General features: G+C 35.7%; 1 protein-coding gene across 2 annotated transcripts in view; it reads left to right on the top strand.

The window, feature by feature from the left end:
- The window catches only part of LOC150089641 (max dimerization protein 1-like), a 135,149-nt gene extending 110,112 nt beyond the window's left edge, over nucleotides 1-25,037 (top strand). For both annotated transcript variants that reach the window (XM_090368706.1, XM_090368705.1), the window contains one exon: nucleotides 24,169-25,037. In XM_090368706.1, coding sequence (XP_090224832.1) covers nucleotides 24,169-24,305 — 137 coding nt within the window. In that variant the 3' untranslated portion in view covers nucleotides 24,306-25,037. The remainder of the gene's footprint in view (nucleotides 1-24,168) is intronic.
- The last annotated feature ends 317 nt before the right edge of the window (nucleotides 25,038-25,354 follow it).

Below are 25,354 nucleotides of genomic sequence, written 5' to 3'. Positions count from 1 at the left end.
TGCATCAAAAATGCTAATCATTCATTAACTTGCTGATGCCAATTTTAGTAGAGTGTAGAGTGTGTTTAGTGTCAAACGGCACCAGGGGTTTCCCCCATATCCGCGGGCTATACATTGTGGGTGTGAAACAGAACACTGTCAATGCCAGAGGTTTAAAAGTGTATGGATTTTGTACATGTGTAGTGTCGTGTACCGTTGTTCCTCTGGTCATTTAGCCGCTGGGCCCCTAATGGGACCCAACGTTGTCCACACTCTGCCTCGTGGAGGCAGACCAGGTACACCAGTATTATAGTTATTTACTCTGGCAGGTCCTGCCACCTAATTTCCTGAGATTTCAGTGGCAAGGACCTTAAAAAAAAAAATAAAAAAAAAAATAAATAATAATAATAAAAAACATAAATAAAAAAATAATAAAAAAAAAGTTATAGTTATGGGTCAGCCATAAGAAGTACTATTTATGCAAATAGAAGTTAAGTTTTTGGGTGTAGGGCTCATGCAATTTAACAATGGTTCAGACACTAGTAATTATAATTAAAAGAGAGAGAGAGAGGGGTGGGGAGACTGAAGACTGGGGGAAAAGACAGAAATAAGGGGTCCATAGAGAAGATGACCCCCAAATCAGTGGAGCAGGCCCATGCCCCACCAGAGGGAAGAGAGGGGCGGCGAGGGGAGGAGGAGACCAGAAGTCACCTCCCCCTCCCGCCCGGGGAGTGGAGGCAAAGGGCCACGCAAGGGAGCGTGGCTTAAAAAAAAAAAAAAAATCTATAGAGTTTTAGTAGTGAGCTTTCAAGTACTGTAGTTTGTATGCTGTTCGCAAAACTACTGGTAAGCAGAAGTTGGGTTACTAATCGTATCAGGTCTGGCCGATATTTTATTTAAACTCCTCTCGAAATTCTGGGACCACGTGTAGCAATAAATGGAATAAAGCAAATAAAATTTTTCTTGGTGTGTGTACGTACGAGTAATGGCGATTACCTACCAATGAAGGATCTTTTATATTCTGACTATAAGATTGTCTTTCTACATCACCAATTCTAAACATACTCTTGGCAGTAGGCCATTACACACGACCTTGAAAAATAGCGAGACACGTGGAGAGGATGCGGCTTCACTATAAGATTTTTTTTGTAGCAGCTTTAAACGCTGCAGAGAACGAGAGGGGGAGGGAGACATTATATATTACAGAGAGGGAATAAGCGTTAGTAGAAATTAAATTAAACTGCATAAAATGTCCTGTATAAGATATAACGTGTAATACTTTAGTAGGCACTTTGTTTTAAGGCTCTGGAAAATTTTAATTTTAAAATTATTCTAAAGAGACCCAAAAGTTTTATCTTTAATTTAGAACCACGGACGAGAAGGAATGAAATTCGTAGAATTGAATTTTTATAGTAAATTAAAAAAAAAAAAAAAAGAAGAAACACTTGAGGGTTAAAGTTATTTTTGCCCCTTTAGAAAATAATTAGCTCCTGCTGATCGAAATAGATGGTTTCAGTTTCCTCATTCAGCATGTGCATCAAACAAGTGGGGACCTCAGATGTCTATTGTATAACAAAGTTTTACAAATTCATGTTAATATATTAAAATGGGGGTTACAAGTAGTGTGCAAAGGGATACTCAAAATTTCATGATACTTCACAGTAGAAATGTCAGTAGGCGAAAATATATAGTTCAGTAGTGACCTCGCTATTCGCAAGAATTGCGTTTCTGGAGACCTCCACGAAAAAAGGAAGGGCTCGGCTTGCAAGGTGTCATTGATATATTTGCATTGTATTGCACAAGTGATGTCTTACGATAAAATATATTTTAGTATTATAATATTACTGTATGGGATGAATATTTTTAAATTAAACACTTAACTTTATGGTATTTAGATTTTAAATGTTTTATTTGATTTCAGTCACCTTCAAATTTTTTTCTTGATAACGGATTCCCAAAGTCGGATACGAAACGTCGACATAAATACTGCAATATTATTTAGTATATTGAACATGCATATTAAATAGGTTTGTTGGTAGGGGATAGGCTTAGAATTTCCAACTTTTATTACTCAGTAAAAATCATTTATATTTTCATAAAAACGTGGTGTTATGTTTAATTTAAAAAATATATATAATATTAAGCGTGTGTAACGCTTTACTGCAATGTAATTTACTGTACATAGAAAATAATATTAATAATGAGTACAACAAAAACAAAATTTAATTTTTAATAAAAAAGCGTAATTTTCAATGCCTGCATGTAGAAAAAGATGTTCATACCAAGAACTTGATCACGATATTGGAGAACAGGTTAATCCGGGTCTTATTACTGGCGATTTTCACATTTTGATGTACGTTTGATTCTTTTATGCCAATATGGCTACCTTCTGACTGTGACATCTCACTACTCGTAAGTTTATTTAGTAAGTCCCCTTCCTTTCACAAAAACTTTATACTATATATACAGGTGGTCCATAAATAAGGAAACACGTTTGACTGTAAATAATAACACAATTTTAAATATATATTTCAATTAATGCTAGTCAATAGAAAGGGCTTACTTAAACAAAACAAAAAAAAATCACATCCGTTCAATTTAACTGTCATTTTGATCTTTACGAAATTGGAGTCTTTTGGGCACAGGCGAAAACACGCTAGGCATAGTTCCTCAGAAATGTTCTCAAATTCTCTAACCGACTATGTTATTTATTGATTTCTAAAGCGCCAGAAGATACCTGTGCTTCTTAATGAATGTTTAATCGTTCAAGAATCCCTACAAAAGTAATCAAAGGGTTTTTAAATCCGAGGAGCGTGATGGCCCTTCCATGGAACCCTTGGCATCTATCCATCAACCTGGAAAATTTTCATCGAAGAATTTGCAGGCAGTTTTCGAATAGTGCACCGGTATTTCATCATGCATGAAAAAACAGTGCTGAAAGTTATTTTGAATTGCATTAATGGAATAAATTTGTCTTTCAGTAGTCCCAAGTAGCTTTCTCCTGTCACGGAGATAGGAGAAACTGCTTGGGACTACTGAAATACAAGCGAATGTTTCAGTGTTGAGAGTGTTAGCTCTTGACATTGCCTTAGATATAGTAATTTGTGAATCCCTGAGTAGCCGCTTATGCCTAAATCTACCACTGGTCTCCGAGATTAATTTAAATATTTTTAATACTTTTATATATTTGTGTATTACAATGAAGTTTTATGTTTGATTGTGCTTATAATTTTTATTATGTTTAATACAGTTTCATTTGATGTTAATGGTTATTCCTTCGTTATTACAAAGGAATAACAAAGGAATAATTATTCACCTTCTGTGATGGTTTCTATATAACTTTTTATAGTTATTGTTATTAAAAAAAATTTTAAATAAACTTTTTCTTATTTATGGTATTTTTTCTCCCCGTGACGGATACTGGTACCAAGTGCATGGCGTGGTTGTTTGTGTCCAGTTACTCTTATTATTATTACTGTTGGTCGAGACCTCACTGTTGCAGCAACTCTCTTACTATCTTACATATGTTCAGGATCGCGGCTTTCTGGAGTCCATATAGGTGTTTTCTGGGAGGCTATTACTGTTAGGTTCTTATGGCACCATGCCGGTAGTTGACACGGTGATCGGGATGACCATTACTTGTTCCATCCGCCAGATTTCTTCAACTTCTTGTGTTAAGCCTCTATACTTCCTGATCTTTTCCTTGTAGGTTTTCTGGAGGCTGCTGGTGTTGGGCATTGCTATCTCGATCGCATAGCTAGCCTTTTCCTTCTTAACGATGAGTGTTATGTTTTGCCCGTTGTGTGGGGTCGTCTTCTCCGTTATTATGATACGGCCCAGTATCGTTTGTGAGTAGGAGTCTCTGGTACGTTCTGAGATTCGTAAATGTAATATGGTACTCTTTCTTTGATCAACTGGTATTTTTGCGCTAGCTTCTGGTTGGTGTTATCCTCGCGATTTGGTCATGTCAGAGAGGGTACGCCGTCTGGTTGTCATCCTGCAACCCGCGGTGATATGCTGGATTGTTGTTTCTGGGGCCAGGTGGCATCGTCGACATGCATCATCTATCACTCTGTAATCCTTGGTGATACCCGTCTGGTCTTGGATGGCGAGCATGAATCCTTCAGTCTCGGGGAAGAGCTCGTTCGTGAGCTATGCGTTGGAAGCCATCTTATATATGTAGCTTGATGCAGACCATGTAGTGTCTAATCATGTAGTGATTACATTATTTCAAAACATTCAGGGAAATATGTATTGAAAGATGTCAGAGTTTATAGAGGAGCCGAATGTGGATCTGACCATTTCCTTGTTAAAACAACACTGAGGTGGAACTGGATTAAGAAAATGTGTGTGGACAACCAACAGTGCAGGGAAGGAGAAATGCTACAAGTGGATCAGTTTAACGTTGACCTACTCCAGGACGACAGCATTAGAAAAAACTTCACCCAGAGACTGGATGCTGCAATTAACATAGAGATAAAAGGTAATACTGAAGAAATCTACGAATATTTAAAAAATACTGTTAAAAAAATAGCTTATGAAATCCTAGGAAAAAAGAAGAGCTAAGGACCAAAAATGACCTGGATTACAGAGAAAGTAAGAGCTGCTGTAGAGGAAAAGAAACTTGAATATCAGAAATGGCTGCATGATATGAATGATGTATATAGGAACATTTATGTTGAAAAGAAGAAAATATCCAATCGGTTGGTAGTAGAAGCAAAAAATGAAGAATGGGAAAGAAAATGCGCAACAATTAATAGCAAATTGGGCTTCAAGCAATCAGCGAAATCGTGGAAGATCCTTAAAGACTTAAGAAACCAGAATAAACACAATGCTGGTTTGCAATTAATACCTTTGAAAGACTGGACGGAGTACTATGAAGGGCTTTTAAAAGAAGACCGGGAAGAGTTCAAGACGATGGAGGATTTTGGTGTAGAAGACTCGGGCTTAAAAGTTTCTGTTAGGGAAGTGGAACTCCTGCTAAAGGAAGGCAAATCACCTGGACCTGGAGGAGTTTACATGGAACTTCTGAAATATGGAGGAAGAGGAGTGGCTGTTCTGATACAAAAACTGTTAAATAGTATACTGAGAGGAGGAGGAATACCGAAAGAAATGATAACAGGATATATTACATCAATTTATAAGAAGGGCGGTCGGAAAAGCTGTTCAAATTACAGAGGAATATGCGTCCTGAACCCGCTGTTAAAGATCCTTGGAAAATGGATCAGGAACCATTTAGAAGCCCGAATCGAGATATCAGAAGAACAAAGTGGTTTTTCAGCCTGGAGGTCATGTATAGACCACATCTCAACAGTACGACAGATCCTTGAAAATTGCCGATCAAAAGGGAAAAAAATCTTTATGATTTTCATTGACCTTGAAAAGGCATATGACAGTGTTCCAAGAAAACTTATGGGAAGCATAAGTTTTCTGTTAACATTATTAAGGGAATTAAAGTGGGATCAGCTTTGTCACCTGAATTCCACACTTCAAAAGGCTTATTACAAGGTTGTTGCATGTCACCAACACTTTTCAAAATTTATATCGACATCTGCCTAAGATCCTGGTCAAAAAAATGCAATAAAATGGGATTGCCGATTAATAAGAACCACCTATATTCACAATTTACTTTTTTTAGACGATCAGGTGGTGATAGCACAAGACTTAGAAGATGCAAAGTATGCATGTCGTCAATTGTTTGAGGAATATAAACAATGGGGTCTAAAAATCAATTTTAGCAAGACTGAAATGTTGTCTTCAGGACCAGGACACGTTCTAAATATTGCAGGTTTTAAAATCAAACAAGTCGATAAATTCAAATATTTGAGATCAATCTTACAAAGTGGTGGATCATCCCAAGCAGAGATCAATAAGAGAATTGCAGACGACAGAAAGGCTATTGGCATGTTAAACTCTGTTCTGTGGAGCAAAAATATCCTAAATAAAACAAAGAAACTTATATTTCAAACGATTGTACAAAGCCTTCTATTGTATGGAGCGAAAACCTGGACATTGAATAGGCGAGCGGAAAACAAATTGCTCTCCACAGAAATGGATTTTTGGAGACGCTCAGCAGGAACTTCTAGAAGAGACAGAAAACAGAATGAAGACATGAGGGAAAAAATGGAAGTGAAAAAGACTATTATTGACACCATCAAAGAAAAGCGTCTAACATGGTATGAACATGTAAAACGGATGCAAGAAAACAGATATCCAAAGGCTATCCTGGAAGAAGGAGAAGAGGAAGACCTAGGAGGACATGAATGGATGGAGTACGGGAATGCATAACAGTCCGAGGCTTAACCGACCAAGACACCCAGAACCGCACTTTATGGCGGGAAAAAATTCCTAACAAGAAATAACTTGTAGGCTGAGGAAACCCATTGTAAATGGAAACACTCCTCTTGAAAAAGATTATTATTTTTTTTTTGGCTTGGTGCTCTGTTTTCTTGGATTATTATGATTATTATTCAGGAAACAATAGGAAATTATTTCCAATTATTACAATAATAATAATAAATTATTATTATTGTTGTTATATTATTTCTCCCTGATTGGAGGTTCCACCTCGTGTAGGGTATTGCTACCAGTACACAGGGTGGTTGTTGTTATTTCTGGTGTTACTGTTCGTCGAAGAACTCTGACTATCCTACAGGTGTTTAGGATTGCGACTTCTGCAGTTCCTCTATTTGTCTGGGAGACTTATTGCTGCTAGGCTGTTATGTAGGGTCTTTGGCACCATACCGGTGGTTGACACTTTGATCCGGATGGTCTTTACTTGTTGCATATGCCACATTGCTTTGATCTCCTGTTTTATTTTCGTGTACTTCCTGATTTTTTCCTCATGGTTTTCTGGAGATTGCCAGTATTGGACACTGCTTTGTCAATCAAATAGGTAGCCTTTTCCTTCTTGTCCACAAGGGTTATGTACGGTCTGTTGTGCGGGATTGTCCTATCCGTTTTATGGCGGTCTCAAGTACTGCTTGGGGTTCGTACTTGTAGTACGGTACACTTTCTTTGATCAACTAGTATTTCCTTGCTAGCTTCTGATGTATTATCCTGGCTACCTGGTCGTGTCTACGAGCGTAGTCAGTCTGGGTGATCACCTTGCATCCCGCAGTGATGTGTTGGATCGTTTCTGAGGCCAGGTATCATCTGACACTCCGGGCCCCTTGGCGATGTATTTTTTATAGTTTCTGGTATTGATTACCTGCTCTTGGATAGCGAGCATGAATCGTTCAGTCTCGAAGAAGAGCGTCCCGCTGGTGAGCCATGCATCGGAAGCAATTTTATCTATGTGATATTGATGTGTCATGGAGTGTCTTCTTTGTCCATATTTCTAGCTTGGTTTGTGCTGTCTTTATTATTATTATTTCTCTCTGATAGGGGTTTCCACCCCGTGACGGATACTGGTACCAAGTGCACAGGGTTGTTGTTATGTCTGTTGTTACTGTTGGTCGAGAAACTCTGACTACTACACGTGTTCAGTTATTATTATTTATAATGAGCTGTCTGATTTTTCTCGAATAATGAAATCGGTGAGCATCGAGGTATGTCCCAAAATAATTTTCTTGGAATGGTTAACCAAGTGGGAACGATTCAGATCGTTCGTGTTTATTCCTACGTTGGTGTGCATATTAGTGCGTTGGTATCACATTTAACGTTGATATCTGCATTTAACACATTTTTGTGTCAGAGGAACAAATGGAATCATTGCTTTCCATTGCTAGTACTGTATAAGGAATATTGAAAGAACAGTTCATTTATTACCAAAGTGGATACTTGAACTTATAGTATATCTTGTGCTTTAATTTTTGGGTTCCAAATAAAGCTCTACTTCATTTCATTTCATTTTGTTTTGTTTTATTTTATTTTATTTATTTTTATTTTTTGGACGTGTGGCATGCATTGCGCAGTTTCTTATTTTTATGTTCATTATTTATTTATTTATTTATGTATTTGTTGGTTGGTTTATCTTTTCTTTGATCATTAGAACGCACAAACTACCCATGACTTGATTATATTAATAGTTGTAGTATAGCTGGAAAAATCAACTAGTTTTCATGATAGTACATGTTTTATCACCGAGTGGACGGGTGACCCTGGTTATTATAAAAAATGTCATGTTGATTAGAAGTAGAAGGCGTTTGTATTCTTTTTGTTTCATTGGTCATTGTTGAATAGCCGAAGTCGTCGCCCTTGGTATTGAATGGCCGTCGCCTGGAAGGCGGAGTGTGCCACTTAGTATAGGAGGTCAGCGACCTGTTGCTAGCATCTGATAGCTTGTCTTGCCTGGTCGTAGCGATTTTATATATATATATATATAAACTCATGCTGTAGCTTATCGACGTCCCTGAACCTGCTAAACTACAGTGACTAGATTTATTTTGGGCATTGCATTACTAATCTTAATTAAGAAATAATGAATCATTTGATGGCATTTTCAATTTCCTACGCACAGTGGAATTGTAATAATTGGTTTATCAAGTTAACTCTTACTGAAAGCCTCTTTTGTAATGAATTTTTGTTTATTTATTTATCCTCTTACTATTTCTTAAGAAAGATATTTGTCACAAAATATTCTTTCCAGGATATTATATGAGAATTTTACTCAATTATTATATTTGCGTTTCCATGTCATTCCTTTGAAATGGGACGCTGTGAAACACTTCTGCTAAAGACCTTCATATTTTGTGTTGAGCCCGAATAATAATAAGATTTGCATTTCCTGTGTTGCTGCTTTACTTAATTTCGTAGTCAATATTAAAACTATATTTTAGCAATCTTAAAATAAAAAAAAAAATAAATTAAAAAAAATAAAAAAAAAAAATATATATATATATATATATATATAAAACCGTACAAATAAATTAGAATGAGTGTAAAAAAATAAATAAAAAATAAAATAATGCAAGACAAGAGCGAAAATGTCGAAATTAAACTTAAGAATCAAACGAAACAGGGAGGGAAGAGAGGGGTAACAAGAGTAAAAATATTGCAGCAGAAAATCTCTTAAGATAATTTAGAACATCTAATTATAAGAATAAATAATAATTCGTTAAATTTTGAAAGCCAATTAAAATGTGGCTTTGCACTGGAGTGCTCGTATCTGTTCTATTTTTAGTTTTCGCTGCATCAGGACCACCGCTATTCAAATCTTCTGCATTGGCGGTTCGATCAATGGATCAGGTGGTGGACTGATCTTCCGATCGACTCGCCTTTGCGGCGATTTGTCTAGCGATCGAAATGCAGCGATTCCGTGACCATTATTGGCCTTGTGGGCCTCTGTTGAGATGGGGCATAATGGTCAGTCTATTTTTAGTTTATTTTTGTTTTATTTTACTGTAGTGGTCTAGATCTCTGTTGGTGATATTTCACATAAATTTGGACCTGGTGTCCGTCAGAGGGAGCGCCGTTAAATTTCTATTTTAATTGGCTTTCAAAATTTAATGAATTATTATTTATTCTTATAATTAGATGTTCTAAATTATCCTAAGAGATTTTCTGCTGCAATATTTTTACTCTTGTTATCCCTCTCTTCCCTCCCTGTTTCGTTTGATTCTTAAGTTTAATTTCGACTTTTTCGCTCTTGTCTTGCCATACTGCTGGCATTATTTTATTTTTTATTTATTTTTTTTTACTCTCATTCTAATTTATTTGTATGGTTATATTTCAAGCATCATGTAGAGGAATATGCTTTTTGCTGCCTCTGATGTTTGCTGTACCTTTTTATTTTATTTTTATCATGAAAGATCCAGTTTTCAACTATTTTAAACGTTATTTAAATATATATATATATATATATATAGGCAAATGGATTTGATAAGTATATGGGTAGGAATGCTGACCTGACAGGTGTAGTTACAGTGGAAAAAATTAAAAGTGCCTGAAAAATGAAAGCAGATTACCTGAAAAATTATATAAATAAAATTAAATGAATATATAAATGGTACTTTGTGCTGTAGGTCCTAAGATTTTAACTACGTCATCAACGGCCGGCAGCCAAATCTTAAGGCCTACAGCATTAAGTACCATTTATATATTTTCATTTCATTTTATTTATATAATTTTTCAAGTAATCTGCTTTTATTTTTTAGGCACTTAATTTTTTCCACTGTAACTATACCTGTCAAGTCAGCACTCCTACCCATACATACACTTTCAAATCCATTTGCCTATACTGTATTTCATTATGGTTGCTGGGCATATCTGCTATCACTAACAGTGCCCCGGATCCTCCATAATCCATCATTATATATTATTATTATGTTTTCGTTCTTTTTTAGACGTTCCGTTTTATCACTACAACCTCTTATTATTAATTAATATATATAAATATAATTTTTTATTATTATTTGTGTGTGTGTGTGTGTGTGTGTGTGTGTGTGTGTGTGTGTGTGTGTGTGTGTGTGTGTGTGTGTGTGTGAGAACAAATATTTTACCCTTTAAAGAACTATAGGAGTATATTTTTTAAACATTTGAAATTTCGTAAAGTTTAACTCTGTGGGCATGTAGTAAAATTGGTGGTAGTCCTTATGCATATTTCTTTCCCTGCTCGCCCGCACTAATTATTGTAGTAGGCATTTCTGATTCTGGTTCGTGTTCTCTCAGCAAGATACTGTGAAATTCATATTACAATCTATTTGTTGATACCAAAGTCCAGTAACACAGGCCAACAAATTGAAACTTGAAGAATGGGATTTGTATTTTAATTATGTTATCTTCCCTAAGTTTGATGCTGATTTCAAAATTGACATCTAGTTCTTTTGTATCACTTAATGATTTTCAACAAGCTGGGAAAAAGGAAAACATGTTTTTTTTTTAATTTATCCAAATAATGATTTGTGTACTTCCTGTAGAGAGAGAGAAAAAAAAAAAAAAAAAAAAAACATGGACAAACACAAAAGTGAAGAAAACAAAAGAATATTAATACAAAATTGTACGTTTATGCAAATTTTCCTCATTCCTTAGAATAAATTCTAGTTCTTTTGGTCCTAAATTACCGTTTTGTGATTTTTCGTTTTTGTGACACCAGACGTTTCCATTTTCCAAGCCTAGTTTGTCACTATTGTTATATTAAGTAATCTGCTCCCTGTGTTTAATTTCACCGTTCCTAGTATCCCCTTTCCATCTCCTTTATGTCTTAGTGGTATTGCACTGCCTCTTCCTCGCTGATGAGACCAAGATTTTCCTGGGTTTGAAAAGATAGTGTTTGACAGTGCAAGAAATGGATCTTTAATCTCAACTTTGCATCCTAATTATTGAAATTTATTGACTATAATTTTGGTGATAATTTCTTAATTGGTATCTTTTTAAATAGACATGAACAGCATTTTGGGGTGAGTCCATGCTGCTTTTTCAATTGCGGTTATCGTTCCTTCAGATTGCTCGTCTGATGTTAACTTTCTTGTCGTCCACCTAACGAAAATGCCAAGGCTCGCCCTATATAAACTTGGAAATTGATTGCAATAATATTAAAATAATTACAATCCTTGCCTAAACAAGCCCTTTACGGATTGCGTTATGAACCCTAGACTTTCGATGTGCACCAGGCTTTCACTATAAGAGCCAGATCAACCGTTGTAAAACCAGTGATTACTATTTGGTGAATATTTTTTATTAAAAAAAAAAAGCAATGGAACATTAGGCACAACGATAAACTGAAACATTAGATATTTCAAAACATAAAATGCAATCATTTTAAATAGCGTATGTAGGAAAGTATGTGAATGTAGAAACATGGTAAGGTGCAAGTGCAGTTGCTTCATTAATAAAGTTTTGTTGTTTTTTTTGTTCGATATTAATAAAGTTAAAACTTTGATTTGCTGTGCGTTTATTATGTTCGTTGCTTTAAATGCTAGCTCATCATAGAGCCGGTCCTGCACGCATTCAGTACTTTTAAAGTGGTACAAGGCTATCTGTTTACCCTGTGTGACCACTGCTTCCTTGTCCGGTGCTGACTGAGTGCTCTGCTGGCATTTTCACATACGAAACATGGCATTTTGGTGTAATCTGATAGCTGATCCACGAACATACACAGAACATTCCTATCTCCGCGAAGTAGTCAGTTATGTCCTTCACGCCTAACTTGTATTAAGAAGTTGGTAGTTTTCACATTTCCTTAAGTGAACCAAATGTGCAATTGGAATACAAGAAGAAATGTCCACCCCTTATGAAAAAGAACGCCTTTCTTGATAGTTTGGCGAAATCAATGACCCGTCCAATTTCTTTATTTTTCATATATTTGTTTACCTCCCTTATATTTTCTTATTTTGCCTTATACAGTCTAACTTATGAAACTAATACCACCTGACAAGTATACTGGCCTGGGGCGAAGTCTTTTTCTTGATTTGCAATAATAAATAACGAGAAGGCTGATCATGCTTTCATTTAGCAGTGCGGTGGCAGAACCCAAATGCAAATGTATTCTGTATTGTCTTTTAGACTAGTGAGGCAATTGTCTTTGTTAAGTCTTGTTTGTAGTTTCTGTTGTAAACCTAATTTATCTATGGCTTAGGAAAGTGTTTGCTGATATTTGAAATTGTGTGAAAGTGGTGAAAAGAACGAAAATTTTGCTCTCGTATGGTTTGACTTACAAAAACGTATTCGATGCTGTGAACAAGGATTAGCTGTGTGTATATTCTCATTACTGATGAGAGTAGATTGTCTCAGCAGCGATTCTGGACGTCAGGTAATCTGGCGAGAGGTTGGCACACGGTATCACCCCGCAAACATCACTGAAAGTGGCGGTCGAGGTGTTCTCGTCTGGGGAGGCGTTATCTTGGATGGACCTACACAACTCTACATACTGGAAGGCCGTACTGTAACCGGTGCACGCTACTGTACTGAGGTAACCCTTCCCCATGTGCGTCTGTTCTGAGGTGCCATTAACCTCGAGTTCGTGTTTATGGATGATAACGCCACACCCCATCGCATTGCAGCTGTTGGTATGCTTTTCGAAAGTGAGGACATTGTTCGTATGTATTGGCCTGCCCCTTCTGCCGTTCTAAATCCCATCGAACACATATGGGACGCTCTGGGGAGACTCCTAGCGACAAGTCCACACACACACACACACACACACACACCAGAAAATGTTCACCAGCTGAAGATGGCGCTGACAGAGGAATGGACGATGTTACCGCAAGTACTTATCAACAATATTGTTCTAATATGGACAGGCGGTGCAAAGCCTGCATCGACATTAGGGGTGACCATATCTCCTACTGAGGACCACCTCTTCCCTTTATTCCATCTTTGGCAGTGATGCATCTGTATCATGGCAGCCAGTGCTATGTTGCCATTTTTGAATAAAGTCTCTCTGTACCGTTTTGTTTCCGTTGTTGTGTAGGTGTTGTTTCCTTCATCATTTCTGTACCTCACGAGGTTCCTTTGTGGTATGCTTTTCCCATATCCAGGCCACTCCTATGAGAAGCTACAGGTGAAAATCTGACTGCTCCTTAAATTTTGCACACCAGTGTAGATTGCATGCAGTTTACCAACATAATCATAATATACTGACCCCTCGTGGCCCTTAGTTGTTTTCGCGTAAAATCCCAAAAATTCAACCAGTCCATTGTGTTGTAAAAATAGCTACGAAGTGTAAACTTCGCTATCAGTCAGTGACAAAATTGATATCTCCATGACTAGTGGTTTAGTTAATTATGGGAGCGGTCCATGTTCGAGTCCTGTTATAGAATGGAGGAATTTTCAAAGACCTCTTCGATCGGGCTGTGGTTGGCTGATTAGGCGGAGAAAGAAAAACATGGTTCTCTGTCAGTCGCCACTTTGGGTTTTTCATCCTACACATGAAAAATCGCCCCGTGAGCGCGAGCGAGCGCACGCACACACACACACACACACACTTGTACAATCACTGGTGTAATATGGCCTAAGACGCTGGTGCTTAATGAAACCAACAACAAATAGATGGCAGTAGAAATAAGAATCTTAATCGTACCAGTTTAGAGACCAGATGTGCTGTAAAATAGATAAATTCAATGATTTTGGAGTGTTTAAGCTCGCTCCTGTACAAATAAAAAGTGAGTATACGTTGTGAATTATTTTAAAAGTATACGTTTAAAAAGGATAAGTATACGTTGTAAATTGTTTAAAATATTCGTACCTTTCTAACAATGGAACAGGCATGTGATTTTCACTGGAAATATTACGTTATCTCTCGCATTATGATTTAATATGGAACCTCAATAAATGTCTGTCATTACGATTAGATTCTTTTACTTAACAATGCTCAGCTTAGGTTTCCACAATATTAATAAAACAATTTTATAGTTTCTTGAGTAAAAGACATTACTTGGAATATACAAATTAATATAAAATGAAAGGAATAAGCTATTCTCACATGAAAAAAAATAATAATAAAATAAAAATAAGTGGAAATATCTCACCCCTTAATATTTTATATGTAAACACTTTTCTTTAAAACAATTATATATAAAAAAAAAAAAAACACTGAGTTTAAAAACAGATCCAGATTTAATGCGTTTAGATTTGTTGTAAACTCCACTGGTCTGCTGGTCGTGCCGGAGTATGAACAAGAACACACTTAATATAGGGCTTTTTTTTTTTAAGAATTGTATAGCATTTAAAAAGGATAATAAAATGTATATATGCTGTGCATTTCTATTAAATAATTTGTAAAAATGAATCTAATCGTAATGAGAGACATTATTATAAGGAGATGCCAAATGAAATCATAATGCGACAGAACATAATATTTACAGTAAAAATCATATGCTTGTTCCATTCTTAGCAAGGTACGAATAGTTCCACGTACGATATTTTCAAACAAGTGGATGCTAGTGAAGCCACTCGGTGCCCAGAGAGGTGACCAAATTCCAGAATCGCTAATGAGTAATACATAACGGAACATGGCTGGATTGTGAAACAACGCAGAGTATCTAAGTAAAAAAAAAGTAATGCTTTATAAGTTTTAACCATTCATGTGTATTATGAGATGTGAAGGGGGTATTGACGGAAAAACTTCGTCAGTATGCTTAAAAACTCAGAGAATAGCTTGATCATAACGTATTTGTAAACTTGTTTTTCTTTTTTTATTTATTAAGATGTGCAATTACACTCGGAAGTATTACTTTGTAAGTTATTACCAAATCATTATGCTGACTTACCAGTCACTTGACAAAGAGTATGGTAATCCACTGGAGAGGATTTGATGAAAACAATTTAATATCGTCAGCATTTGGTAAACTTGGCTTCTTCAGAAACGAAGTGAAAGTTAACCCATATCCGGGACATATGTTTTAAAAGGCTACTGAATTTAGAGGAAACGTGTGCAGGGAATGCAAGGAACAGAAATGAAATTAGACAAGTACTTACTTCCATTTCCATGCCTTCAACCGTTATCAGGACTAGTCAGGTCAAAAATTGTAGTATAATTAGTCCTCCGCTCTGTTAAGCTCTAATGAATGCGGTGATGATTGTAAACTTGAAATAAGTTCCCTTAGTAGTAAATTTCCTACACTGAAAACTTCAGAACCATTTGCCCTTATCTAGAGGATACCACGAAGAGGCGGTTCTGACTGTCTTAAATATTTTTGCTTTTTTTTTTTTTTTTTCCCTTCACATTCTGTATTTCTTATATATTTTAGTTTTATTTATTATTTTATATTTATTTTTTTTATTCTTTACTTATTTTTTTTTCTGTTATCTGTCTTTATCTTTTATTCCTTCCCATCATAATGATGATGATGTGAAAATGTCCTCCCGTAGTCAAGGCTTGACGTTTCTTCACATTGTATTTTTCTATCAATCGAGTCATGATGCTTTTTGGATTAGTTTTTGGAATTTGTACGGCTATAACTGTTGTTTAATTTTCCAAAAAGAAAAAAAAAAAAAATTGTCGGAGTCTTTTTTTTTTTTTTTTTTTAAATATCTCTGACCTGCAATGGTGCATAAGTGCATGTGCCTTGAGTGCCCCCGGTTCAAGCCCTTGACTGTTGAATACGGTGCTGTTTCTTGTATTTTCTCTACCGTGTGCTCGTCCTGGAGTATAAACAGAAAATTTATATTGGGACGGCTTGGTATATTGGTTTGAAATGGGAATGTAATGACTGATATGCATTCGTCATTTTAGTGAGGTCAGCAGAAGCTTCTGCTTCTTCGTCGGTATACGTATCGATGAGGTAATTACAGAACCAGGAATTTAATTCAACTAATTTACTTTTTTAATGAGTATGATCCTTCATTAACTTAGTCATATCAGTTGTTTATACTTTGCATGTTTTTGTAGCTCCTTTCAGTAATTCATTCCGTAGTGCTTGTTAGTTTGCTTCTTCTGCAACCTTCTTTAGTTCTTTTCATTTATAGGCTTCCATAATCTCGATGAAAACTTTTCGTACTCTGGTTGATAATGCTTTAGGCAGAGGGCGCTAAGGCTTGCAGTTCTTATTGTGTTACTGATTACATTCGTCTGTTTACGAAATTTCAATAAATAATTAGAATTATTTTTTTATTCATTTGAAAATGGCAGTGCCAAACGAGACGGGTATTGAATCAACAATTCTGGACAAATCAACAGCAAACTGTGATATGAATTCGCTAATGGTCTAATTATCTACAATATTCTTACAAGGGGTCTATTAGGATTATAGGCTGTTTTAGTGTATAAATTAACATGTTAATAAAGTAATACTCCCAAAATGTGTGAGGTTAGTGAAAACTCCATTCAGTTCAATTACAATCACTGTTTAAGTATCTTGCGAATAAAACGTCTTTTACTTCCAAATGTGACTTGAGTGAAAAATTTTAAAACCACTGCATTAGAACTATTATAGATAGCAAAATGCCTTGACATCTCTACCAGTAGGTCCTACCGTTAGAAAGGGATGCCAGTTGAAGTAATGCTGAATAAAGTCAAAAAAAAAAAAAAAAAAAATCATAACTTCAGAAATTTGTATAAGAAAAAATCAAAATTTAAGGACAAAAAGTCGAGAAAGTTCAGAGAGCGATGAATTCGACAGAATGCGGTAAAGAGGTTTGGAGTCAAAAATTGCCGAATGTAGGTTAAGGAAGAGCAGTGCTTTGGTACAGCAGGCGAATACATACAAACTGAATTTAAGGTGGATGGAATCAGAACAGAATTAGTGGTGCTCGTAGAGGAAATATTTTATTTAGAAAGCATAAATAGTTTAGATGTGAAATGGACTCTTGGTGGCTAGAATTGTTCACTTAGAGTAGTGACATAAATTTTGAATTTTCCCCGCACGTAATGTTTTTCTCTTCGATTTATTTATTTATTTTTAGATAGACCCCCAGAGAGATATTAAGCTTTTATTATAGGATACCGTATACTTCCTTATCCCTACTGGCTAAATTCTTTGATAGAATTTCATCAGCTTGTCTGTATTGTTCAGAAAACATGTTGGCTGTACATTTAGTACCACACAGTTGGTATCTTATTATTATTATTAGCCATATCGTGCAAGGAAGCGTGAGGCTTATACTGCACCAGCCAAAAAAAAAAAAAAATTCTGAATTACCCCGAGAGAGAGAGAGAGAGAGAGAGAAGGAAATCATCAAGAAAAAGAAGAATGATGATATCCAGCTCAGAACCCTGGATGTGCCAAGCCCATACTCACCAGATGTGAGCCTCTGAGTTTATTCTTCGATTACCACTACCCAATATGCATTGCCTTGCATATGTTGCCACTTCCTTAGCTCATCTGCGTAATTTTTCTAGATCTTGTTGAAGTAGCATACTCTGGTTACAGTCATTAGCCACTCTGCCAACCTTTGGATCATCTGCAAACTTTTAAGACATTAACCCTGATATGCCTTCATCAATATCCTTATGGGATAACTTCTTTAGAAAGGTAACTTACTTGTGAAGCATAACTTTGAAAAAGACAATGAAGATACACCGTTCAGTATCAGGAAGTGATATACAGAAGTACGATGGTAAAAAACAGTCCACTTTCACGAAAGCTTGACAGAAATCAGTAAAAACCTTTTAAAAGTGATTAATTTGTCCATGCTGAACACTTATTTATATAACTATCAATGTGTATTATTCACGCTTTCTGGGTAAGCACTGTTGACTGCCTAAAAATGAATAACAATCCAGGATGAATGTGCACTCTCCATTTACCCATGGCTTATTTAAGTATAAGGGGGGGAGCAACCGCTGTGAATTTCATTATTAGGGGCCGCAGAATTACTATATTTAATTAAGGCACACTCTTGACATTAAATTCTTTGTCTTACGATGTATTTCAAAGCTAATCAAAAAAAAAAAAAAAAACTATGATGTTTTGTGCAAGTGTGCTAGCTAGCTCTCCGATAGTGCCTTTGCTCTCGCTGCCGTTTACTCTGCTCTTACTGATGTCCGAATGTTTCCGGAAGGAACCTAACAGATCTCGCGCAGCAAATATATGGTGTGAATAAGACGATAAAATAATTTGCATTTAAATAAGGAGTCAGGGTAAACACGATTGAAAGGCACACTGAAAGAATCCGAATACCAGATCACTTATAATGGGTGCATAATAATATACAGCAGTGTCTACTATCCCATTCTGCAAATGAAAAGATTTTCCCTATTCGCTAGAGTATTTGCTTATTGCTGTGCGTATATGTAGCTATGTTAACATGTAAGCGGCTGTATTGATACAGTATTATTAGAAGCTTTTAATATGTGAGATAGCCACATTTCATTGTTTGCATCCAGGCGCTTAAAGATCTTTACACGGCCTTGTGTATATATGGATATGGCAAAAAAAAAAAAAAATTCCATAACAAACACCCGGTAATACATACTTGTTATAAAATTTTTCTTTAATTACATCAAAGTACTGTACTCTCCCATTAACTATTTTTAATTATTCTTTTGCCTTTAAAATAGTCGCGTGCTGGATGTTGAAAATGAGTTGTATTTCGCTTAGAATGGTGGATTTGCAAAATAGTATATTCCAAACGACCCATAGCTTTATTCTGTTTGTAAGAAACGTCAAGGTAGGACAACTCCCGATCGGTGTGCGAATGCCGTATCTCTGCACGCACGCATTGTACATTGAGCGAGGTCGAGTTCATGGACAGTCGTTGCCCGGCAAAGCTGGCGCCAAACAGCGAGAGTTTCAAACTGACGAGTTGACCCTATGTTTGTTGATGTTTTGTTGCTTACCAGTAGCTGCTTCAAACGTAATCTGTACTGAGAAGGCGCACATTCGATGTTTTTGTAAATTATTTTGCCTTAAGCCACTTCCTTGGATCTGTTATAAACTGTAGCTAAATTGGAAAACTGCAAGAAATATTTAATATAATAAACTTTTTTTCATCTACTTTTTTCATTTTTTATTATTTTTTAATTTATATTATTTTTATTAATTTATCAATTTCTCTTCAAAATTGAGAACAGCACTTCTCTCCCATATTGAAAAAATACCGCATATTTCAGCTGATTAAATATTACTCAAGGAAGTACTTTGAAGTATTTTTATATTTAGGTTATTTTTTAGTAACTATAGTTTGTTTCCTTAAAATTATGTACCTGATGGACCTCAACCCAGCCAGAACTAGAGGAGAGAAATTTACATAAAAATTTAAAAAAACAGTTTGCAGTCCAGTAGTGTATTAGTTTGTAATCTTTTTTTTTTTTTTTTTTTTCTCTCAGATGAAAGGTATTTAAATTTTAAAATTAATTTAATTTAATTTTCACTTCAACTGATGATACTCTTACTTGAAATATGAATCGTATTCATTAATGTTGATTGCCTAAAAAAATATTAAAAACTAGGTAAAACAAAGTAAAAACTGTAAATTAAAATAAAGGGAATAAATAAGTAGATTTTGTATTTCTTATTCTTACCGAGGTGAGCCATATACAGAAGGGCAAGGTTCAGCAATTAAAAATAATTGGTGTGATTAGCTCAGTGGTTATGACACCAGATCATCAATATGATGAACCAGAGTTCAAATTCTGCTGTGAAGAAAAAAAAAATCGCAATGGAGGGGAATGTCGCGAAAAAGTCGCTTCATTAGACCTACCTCCCACAAGTGGAAATGATGGCTTATTCAAAATGGCACCATCTGCTGTTGATCTTAATAACTACCAACAACCACTGGATGCAAAGGCCAGAGCTAAACAGGTCCACCTCCATAGCTTGGATGAGGATGAGAAGTAGATATAGTGAGCATACTGCATCAAGAGCTGCACAGGATAAAGTTACTCGCATTCAAGCCTTAAGCAAAGTTGGAGACTGTCTCTCAAGCTAGAAACTGATATGAAAATGTACAGGATGAAACTACATACCAAGTTGTTAGAACAATTTCCAACTGTTCAGATTACCAAACAGCAAATAGCAGGCCAGAGACAGACTGTTATCATGAAGAACTTGATAGCTCCTGCAATCTTGAAAAAATCAAGCAGGATGTGAGCAACCAACTAACAAGAACAAGGAATATGGACAAAGAATGATCTCTACTGTTAGAGGAGGAACAGCAAATACAAGAAGTACAACTCAATGCCGCTGAAATGGAAAGAGACGAGGTCATGATATTCAGAATAGAAGAAGAGTGGATGAAAGCCTAGCAGAATTCGAGGGAATGAGCCTCACAATGACCCACGCAATACTGAAGCAGAGACCCAAGAAGATTCTGTGGCAAGTCACAGGCCATATAAGTCGGCGAATAATGCCCGATTTCCTCAACAACAACAAAGTAACACTAGATACCATACACACAGCCATTTATTTACCTCTGTCACAGCCACCAGAATGAATGGAAGAGAAACCAGAAACCAACAGAAAACAACAAAGACAAGTACTACTAGCCTTGGGAAAGAATGCCACAGTAGAAGATGAAAGAACTATGCATTAGCATCAGTAGAAGCATTTGATGCAAGAAAACAAGCTTATACAACATCGGCCAAAAATAAAAAATAAATACACTTTCCATTTCACCCATCCGTTTGCTCCAAAAGTTTGTCCAGTTCTTCCTTGAATTTATTTAAGCTATCAACATCCACAATAACAGATAGATGTTTGTTCTAGCAATCAACCACCCGCTGGCTAAAGGCAAACTTCTGCACTGTCTTTCCTCAATTTGAATTTATGCCCCTTCAGGTGCATAATCTTAGCAAGAGGAAGAATCCCATCAGCATTGATCTTGCTCAGATCATTCAAGGAGGCCTTATACAACTCAGTCAGATCACCTCGAATGTGCCTAGTCTTCAGACACTGCAATTTGCAGAGCTTAAGCATTTCTTGTTAAGCGCAACTCTTTGTTCCCCTCACCAATCTCATTGCCCTTCTCTGTACTTGTTCCAGTAGCTCTGTCCTTCCTAAAATGAGTCCTCCAGACCTGTATGCAGTACTCAAGTTGTGGCCTGACAATTGCCTTATAAAGGGATAATCACCTCCTTATCCCTGGTAGCAAAATTTCTGTATATCATTGACAAGACTCCCATTAGTTTCTCTCAGCTAGTCTGCACTGCTTAGAAAACTTCATATCTGACTGCACAATTACCCCCAGGTCTTTTTAATTTTCCACTACTCTTGTGTGTAGTACTGCACAGTTGGTATGTTACTCTGGGGATACTGCATATGCCATACCGCTCCAGTTTGTACAGCAGTGTTACATGTGCAATAGTATCAAGAGCCTTCCAGAAATCCAAGTATATGATATCAAAATTATTTTTTGCATCCGGTTCCTTAGTGATTACATCATAGTACCAATCAAATTGGTCAGACAAGACTTTCCCATAACAAACTCATGCTGTGTCTGAACTACAATTGCAGTCTTGTTTAGATGATCCTGCAATACTTCTTTAACCAGTGACTCCATTACTTTTCCTCAAACATAAATTAAACTAACAGGTCTGTAATTACTTGTCACCCTTTGATCCCATTTTGTGAATTGGGGATACATTTGCATTTCTCCAGTCCATGGGGACCTCCCCTGAATCCAAGGATGCTCTCATAATTATGGCTAAGGATTTGTTTACTTCCTTTGCTGCCTTCTTTAATATAGTTGGATAGATCCATTCCACCCCAGGTGCCTTTTTTATGTTTCATTAATCCCTTCAATCAAGAAATGAAGGGATTAATGAACTAGGGGAAAAGGAGTATATATAGTTTCTATTCGGGTCTCATTTTGAGAATACCAAGCTCAAAATGACATCAGAATAGATTCTTTATGTTAATTCATTTTACATTTATATGATTTCTTTTGTTTAAAATTAAAATTAATCTAAAAGTTAAACTGCCCTAACCACGCCATCCCCCCTTCAGTTCTAAAATAGACTGCTTCTGGTAGTGACCTTGGTTCATTCATTCTTTTGCAGTATTACTATAATTACCAAGCTCACATATTTGAAGTCTCTTTCATTCATGTGGTGCACTTTTGCAAATCTCACCTGGCATATTGCCCGTCTTTGGACCTTACATGAAGCTCGATTTCTTTTTCTAGGTGTGGCCACTATGTGAATTCCAAGAACAAGAGTCACAATTACTTTATGCAGTAGAATTAATCTCCAACTCTCTATAAGCAACCATTCAATAAATGAACAAGACACCATGGGACTTCCTTGCTGCTCATCTGCACTGCAGAAAATTGCATGTCTGTTGACCTACATTATGATCCCCAAATCTCTTTTATCTTAATCTTGGTTTGTTTGTTATTAGGAGCATTAGCAACTAAGGCCATATTGCTCCGGGGATATGCAGTGGTCATTCCCTGACCTTTCCGCATCCTCTGTATTTGATGGGCACGGGCTCGAACCCCGGTCTAATCGAGAAATGTGTGCTACGCACTGCTGCTCCTGCCCATCTGGCTACGGAGGCGCCATCTCTTTTATCCTCTACCATTTTTAATTCAGCCCCTGCAAAAGTGTAAGATATTGGGGTTGTTATTTTATAAGTGTGAAACCTTATATTTTGCTTATTAAAACTTAGTTGTCATTTATCTGAAGATTCCTGAAGCATATCCACCTTGGCTCTGGCCATTAACCATGCTTGGAATCGTCACATCACCTGCAGATTTTGATATTGTGCCTTGTAGTATCAATTAATGTTTGATCAATGTTTTCATTTAAAAATATCAGAAACAGATCTTTCAGATCAGTTTTGGTCCCGAAACTGATCTCTCAGGAATTGGTTTTGGGGCCATTCCTGTTTCCATTTCTGGACCAGTAAAAAACAAATGTTATCAATCACATAATCCATTTTGGGATCTTGCTTATGATCTCAGTGTATTCCCCCAAGCTTATGTATTAATTGTCAATCTCTCACTGTCAAATTCTTTGCTAAATTTCAAAATTAATAATGTCAAAGTTATTTCTTTCATCCAACTGTAATTGAACTTGCTGTATTTAGATTTATTCAGCAAAGTGACGGAAAGTGAAGGTTGTTCTAAAAATGTTTACTATTTCCTGAGACGTGAAATTCTACAAATATTTTCCATGATAACTTAAATAGTATTTAACCAGTATTTTGTAGAATTTCATAGTCTTAGGTTGCAATAAAATATATTTTTTAAAAAAAAATCTGCTCTCACTAGAAATTATTATAAAAAAAGTGCTAAAGAATATATTTTATTGAAACTATCTAAATCATGTTTTTCTAAAAGGTACCATCTAAAGAAGTACCTTTTAGAAAAACATGATTTTTCATTTATCATGAATTTGATGTGATGAAAGAAGAATTAATGTAAAGTAATATTAAGGCTTCTGTGTTAGCATGTCCTTGCTGACATAGGAGTAGATGCCAGGAGCAGTAAATGGGGGAAATCTCTTACTTTTAATGTAAAGTTGGTTGACACTGATTAAACTATTTAATTGTTATAAAGTGAATTTTATTGTGGAAAATGGTTAAGCTATTACTCCTACACAATACAACCACTTAATAGTTGTAGCTACTAAGTGGTTGTATTGAGTTTCTGAATTATGCATTGAATCCTGTCACTGATTAGGCCTCATGATGAGATTCAACACAGAATTCATAAACCTCAACCATTTCCATCACATTTAACCAGTTGAAGGTGAAGTATTGGTGTATCATCTGAAAATAAAAAAAATAATTTTATAATGAGGTGTATCCTAAGGGATTTGTTTCAAATTAAGATATTGTACCAAGTCTCAGATATCACAATGTAAAATAAATATGCCATTTTAGCAATCACAGTACTTAATACCATTTTTCCCCCTTTTTTTAACAGATGAAGTTGACATCATGGGCTATAATAGCAATCAGAGTGATACAGATGACCACAGCAGCATACAAAGTTTGAACAGTGATGGTGGAGTGTCTATTAGTACCAAACGACTTTCTCTTACTGAAGAAAGTTCCATCTAACATTGGCTGTGAGGATATGAAAGTGGACACTGTCATCGGTCTCCTTGCCAGTTACTGCAGATTTTTGCCAATTGTCACCAGTGCAAATAGTGGCCCAAAAAAGAAAAGGGAAAAAATCATTTTGTGAGATACTGATGGTGGACACCCTCCTGGATAATGGATCTTTTCAGTGAACTGGTAGCACATTTCCTATGGTGATTCATTGATACCTACAGGAATTTGAAGGAAGGAATTTGCTCATTCCAGTTATCAAAACTGCTCTGTTTTAGTATATATCCCTCCACTTTACAAGATTGTAAAAGCTATCAGGTCAGTGGAAAATGGTTCAAGATGCTATATTAAATATATTTATAGTGGAATGGATGAAAGTCACAGGTAGATTCCAAAAATTTACAGCAGTTTTGCTGTGTACATATGTATGTATGTATGTAGTATTGGCGAAACAGAGATGTGTATCCTTGTAAACATAAAACTAAATCCAAGAGACATACATAATTTATATTTTAAAGTCTGTGACTTTGTAAAAGTAAATTATTTGCTGGCTAATTTTATCTTTGGATGGGTGGTCCATTCTTTGTCAAAAGAGCCAGTTTTACTATATGTGATGAAAATATTTATTTGGGTTGTAAAATTTTACAAAGAACTTCTTGTATATTTTATTTCTTTTTCTGTCATTATAGGCCACTTTGGCTAAATATTTTAAAATAATACTCCAGTAATGCCCACCTAAAAAAAAAAAAAAAAAAAAGATATCCAATTTATATTGTATAAAAGAAACACACTATATAATTAAAAATATTTAATATGAACATGCCTTAAAGTTTTATGTTAGGAACATTTACAAAACAATTGATTCCGGTGTTTTTAATTGTACAGTTTTTTTTTTTTTTTTGCCTCTCTGTAAGGTGTGATTGCCTTCCTTTGATTACCGTTGTTCACAAATCCTGAAAAAGGTTTTCTGCCAAATCAGAATATATTATAAAAGTCTCAAATATTTTGAATACTAATTTATTGAAAAATATATTTTTTGAATATATCATTTATACTTT

The sequence above is a fragment of the Mastigoproctus giganteus genome, chromosome 2, assembly GCF_048544385.1.
Source record: "Mastigoproctus giganteus isolate SK-2022 chromosome 2, ASM4854438v1, whole genome shotgun sequence".
Lineage (NCBI taxonomy): Eukaryota > Metazoa > Arthropoda > Arachnida > Uropygi > Thelyphonidae > Mastigoproctus > Mastigoproctus giganteus.
Note: the sequence above shows the minus strand (reverse complement) of the source record. Positions and strands in the feature narration are given on the sequence as shown.